Here is a 4939-nt window from a genome sequence, read left to right as displayed (position 1 = left end):
TGTATCCAGCAGCCATATGATCCAGTAGTCCCATAACTGGGTATATATTGAAAAGACCTGAGATCAGTGTACTGTAGAGATACATGCTCCACCATTTTTATTGCAGCACAATTGTAGCCAAGATATGCAATCAACCAAGGTGTCCATTATCCAATGAATAGATGAAGAATGTGTGGTATATTTATTTAGCCATAAAAAGAATGAAACGTGAAAGGAGCCAGGCACAGAAAGATAAATACTTTTGCTCTTCCTTTTATGTGGAAGCGAAAAAATACACAAACCCACAAAAAACTCAATCTGAACACAGAATGATGATTAACTGGGGGTTGGGAGTGATAGGGATATGTAGAGGGAGTTTTGTTAATGGGTACCAAATTGGAATTAGATGAAAGGAGTCTGTTCCCAGTGTTACTCAACATAGTAACTGTAGTTCACAATAACCTAGCACACATTTCATGAACAACAGAAGAAAAATGCCTCAAGACTTCAATCATAAATTAATGTTAAAGAAGTAGAAATGTTGATTACCCTGATTTGATCAGTACACATTGTATATGTATATTGACATGTTACACTGTAGCCCACAAATATTTATCATTACTGTTAATAAGAAAATTTAAAAAAAATGGTCTGCTGACTAAATTCGAAAAATCACTCATAAAAATTAATTCACAACTATTTTATTAAGAAATATAGTGTTAATTATGAACAAATGTACATTTTCAAAAGTGCTTACAATATAAATTAAAAATACATTCCATTATTTTAAAATATATATTAGAACTATAATAAAGGTACTTCTTCAGAATCTTTTTACATATATCACTCTTGTCTGCTAGACAATTTTTAAAAGTTGGCTTAGAATGCTTTTATTTTGCTTAAAATTCTTTCAAATTGCTTTATCATATTAACAACTATATGTGTACTCCTTTTGGCTTATATTTTCTTCCTTCATAAATTTCTAGTATGAAAACAAAGGAATTATCATCACAAGCAGAAGTGCCTTTCTTTTAAACAAAGGGTGTAATGTTTTCACTGAGTTCAATTTTTTTCTTTACTCAAGGGAAAATGTTCTCCTGCTACACTTTGGGGTTTTCCCTCTGAGTAAGACTTCTGCAGTTCCAGCTGAGAATTACTGCCAGGAAGCCAATCATCAATGTTACAGACGTTTCCCTGGACATTTGAGGGATGAAACTTTCCCTGAATTAAAAACCTACATTAAAAAATAAAAACTTATAAAAATCAAGAAATCTCTGTAATTAAAAATAACTATCAGTGGTCTTTGAAATGTTGCAGTTAGTCTACGGCCATACCACCCTGAACGTGCCCGATCTTGTCTGAAATGTTGCAGTTAGAGGTAATATTTTATCTTTTTAATAAGGATAACTTATTTCGATGTGAAATATGACTGTGGCACAGATGCTTATTCTTCTGAAATTCGACTAAAACGACGCCACAATCCTAGTAAGTGTGAGGCTTTTTCCAGGCAGTTATTGGTTGTGTCTTCTCCTTTCTTCACTTCCTGCAAACTATTTATCTGTGGAATGAGAGAATGAATAGTCAAAATTAATTTTCCCTGTCTTCAACAACGGTTGAGTGACAAGTTATTTTGCCTCCCCATACTCAAATCAATCTCAATATATCACCAAAGCACCTGCTTACTAGCCGTGTGTGCTTTCTCCAGGGGAGAGTGTTACTTACTTTTGCTTCAAGGCCAAGCACCCTCTCCTTCCAGAAGCCTTTGTAACACTCTGATCTTTATTTTGAAACCTCTTCCAGTGCTTAAGGGTGTATGTCATTTAACTTGGCCCTAACTTACATGCTATTATGATTGCATCATGGATATTCCCCACAACGCTAAGTATAGTTTCTATATAGAAAACTATGTATATTTTCTACATAAGAAACACTGAATATTTATTGAATGATAAAAGGAATGAATAAATTAATGATTTCATGATCCTCCTGAAAAGTTCCAAAGACAGGACTTGTATTATGCCTCTTAATAGACATAATTTCAGTAACCTAGCCTAATGTTTGGACTCAAATTTACCTGCCTCCCATGCCTCACCACCCTGATGTGCCCTAAATAACTGAAAGTTTAATATCAACAGAATTCCAGTGTATTCCTTCACCCAAATTACCCCTGTATAGTGACACATGAGTTTCTAAGTGCCAAAGTATTTAAGTTGATAAACTTTGGTGAGTTACTAATGAAAATCTTACAGTCTAAAATTTGCTATATCATTGTCAAATATTATTTGTCTTAGACTCTCCCTTTGAGTTCTGGAGGGAGCTGACATGTTTCTCCAGACTTCCTTTCTCATATGCTGTCCAGGAACATGATCTGGCTTGTGCTCTGTGCTTGTCTTCTATGCATTTTATTGAAGCCGTCTATAGATTTCCAGGGTCTCCTTCAGAAGAAGGCATAGGGTCAAAGAGATTTATCATATGACTGCCTGGCATTGAGCTTCTAACTCAGATTCAACTCACATCAGTCCTAGAGCTTCGATTCTCAATCCCTAAAAAGTAATAGTTATCGTCACCCACTCAGGTTGCATTTACTTCCTTTCATCTGAAAACTTTCACTGCGAAGACAAATTTTCTGCTTTACTTGCCAACTGAAACAGCGTTTATTGAATACCTGCTTGTTACAAGCCAGGTGTTAGTCCAAGTACTTTTACATATACTGATTCATGTAATCCTCATAAATACCTTATTTGGAGCTGACAAATATGACACCTACTTGGCCCATAAACCAAGATACACAGAAACTGTTTATCCAAATTTACACAGAAGTTATAGTGCTAGGATTCAAAGTCAGGCAGGTTGCCTCCAGGGATCCTTCTCTCCAATACACTGTCTCCACATTTAAGGCTATACACCCACTCAAATGCTGGCAGCTGCACCTACAAACGTGTAGGCTATAGAGAGGCTGCACCATGACTCATAGAAGCAATTATGCACACATAGGGTGGAGATTTAATGTATAATGTAACATTTTAAGAATGAAACACACTGTCTTTAAGGGATAGATCTAAGCAGTATTGCTCAAACCTTGGGATAGAAAGAATCTCTTAAGGAATCCATACCCAGAGGTTTTGGTTTAGAAGGTCCCAGTTGGGCACCCACTCCTGCCGCGCTGCCGCAGCCAGAACATTTTGAGAAGGGGGGCTCACTGATTCGACTCTGAAACACCGACCTGAGGTTTAGAGAGAGAATTCAAGCGAAGGAGAATCAGAACCGTAGAAATAGGTGGGTTTGGGTCTGGATGGATACTGTGTAAGTTTCCTTGACTCACTGCTCTTCAAACGGTAAATCTGAATACGGAGCACGGAACGACTTCTGCCCCAGGGCACTTCAGGGTTAGCTCCCAAGTGTCTGAGAGCCAGCTCCGGGAGTTGTGGGCGGGCTTACCTGAACTCTGGAGTAGCCGGGGCACCGGAGAGCAAAGACGGCCCAGGTTTTCCGGGCGAAGTCTGCGGTGGGGAGGGACGCACAGCCTGGGGTGGGAGTGAAGGTGTCGCGTTCGATGGTACTGAGGCACTCCGACTGTCCCGGGCGGTCAGGTTCCCGAGAAACGGAGAAAAAGCGCGGCGAGGGGAGGGGGGAGGGGGGAGGGGAGAGAGAGAGGGAAAGGAAGATAGAGCGGGAGAGGGAGGGGGGGGAGAGAGAGTGGTTAAGAATCCTGCGAAAGGGGCGCCCAGGAAGGTGGCTGAAGGGTTAGTCACCGCAACCGTTTAAGGCGCGGAGGTCCCGCGCAGGGGCAGGGGGTGACGCGCGCAGCCAGGGCTGTCAGCCACGCCGGCTCCGCCCGGGTATCGGGCCCACGCAGCAGAGCCCCAGGGTGGCGTCTCTGACGTCGTTCTCTGCTCCCAGCTACTGATTTGCCTTTCCGCCCTGGGATAGAACGTCGCGCAGGCCTGACAGAGATTCATTCCTCCAGCTGTGCGCTGCGCCGCGCTGGCCGCCGGCCCAGGGCTCCCCTCCCCGCCGGCGTCTCCCGGGAGCCCAGCGCCGCTTGGAGCGCAACACACAGCAGAATGCCGCATTCTGGAAGGCGCGGCGTCGCTCCAGAGAAAGCCAGCAGCGCTGGCACTCTACTCACCGGATTGTGACAGGAGATGGTGGGGTTGAACTCGGTACTTTTGGTCTGGAAGGAAGGAAAAGAAATTCGGCAAAAAACGGTAAAGAATCTTAAGTCCACAGGCAAAATCATCCTCCGACCACTTGCTCCCTGGCTTTAAAGGTGTTCTGAAAGCCGTGCCCACTTGGGTACTTGTTTCCTCTGTCACTGACAAGGAAATGACACGTTTCGTCTTCACACAGAGCTACCAGGATTTGGACCTGGGTGTCCAAAGGCCCTGGTCTCCAAGAGACGCCTTCCTTCCCCTCACATCCAGTAAGCACACCTGGGGTGGGCCCTATATGTGGGCAATCATGTTTTTCTGCAGATGCCCACATCTGCCTGTATCTCTCCCGCGCACATGCTCTTCGAAATTAGAATATTCAGGAGCATGATTACCACCACATATTAGAAAATCAAAAAGACATTGTGTTTCATAACAGCACATGGACACAACCAGAACACTGGAAAGCCCAGGAAATCGGCCCACCCCTTAGGGCTTAGCTCACAAGAATTCCCTCACTTTTACTCCTCTTTCTTTGCCAGGCCCTCACCCACTCTGTCTTTCCACTGTTAGAGCTGTGCTTTAGCAAAAGGTAGACACTCTCAGTGCATGATGTGCTACCTACCAACAGTTGTCTCTCCTGAGAGCTGCACACTTACAATGTGTCAATTTCTAGGTAGTCCTTTTAGATGCCAATATATTTGAATATTGCTTATAAAATTTGTTGACAGTATTTGGACCATGTTTCCTTGAGAGTTAAATTGTAGTGTGTGTGTGTGTGTGTGTGTGTGCGCGCGCGTGCGCGCATG

At 43.0% G+C, this 4939-nt stretch overlaps 1 protein-coding gene across 1 annotated transcript; it reads right to left on the bottom strand.

The window, feature by feature from the left end:
• Positions 1–664: 664 nt before the first annotated feature.
• TSLP (thymic stromal lymphopoietin) lies at positions 665–4425 on the bottom strand. Its single transcript, XM_051853911.3, has 3 exons — positions 4109–4425; positions 3418–3552; positions 665–1537 (listed from the first exon to the last, which is right to left on the bottom strand). Exons 1-3 carry the CDS (start codon positions 4217–4219, stop codon positions 1424–1426), a joined length of 360 nt encoding a protein of 119 aa, XP_051709871.3. The 5' UTR covers positions 4220–4425; the 3' UTR covers positions 665–1423.
• Between the last annotated feature and the right edge of the window lie 514 nt (positions 4426–4939).

The sequence above is a fragment of the Oryctolagus cuniculus genome, chromosome 14 (genome assembly GCF_051225735.1).
Source record: "Oryctolagus cuniculus isolate XC-2025 breed Fujian yellow rabbit chromosome 14, ASM5122573v1, whole genome shotgun sequence".
Lineage (NCBI taxonomy): Eukaryota > Metazoa > Chordata > Mammalia > Lagomorpha > Leporidae > Oryctolagus > Oryctolagus cuniculus.
Note: the sequence above shows the minus strand (reverse complement) of the source record. Positions and strands in the feature narration are given on the sequence as shown.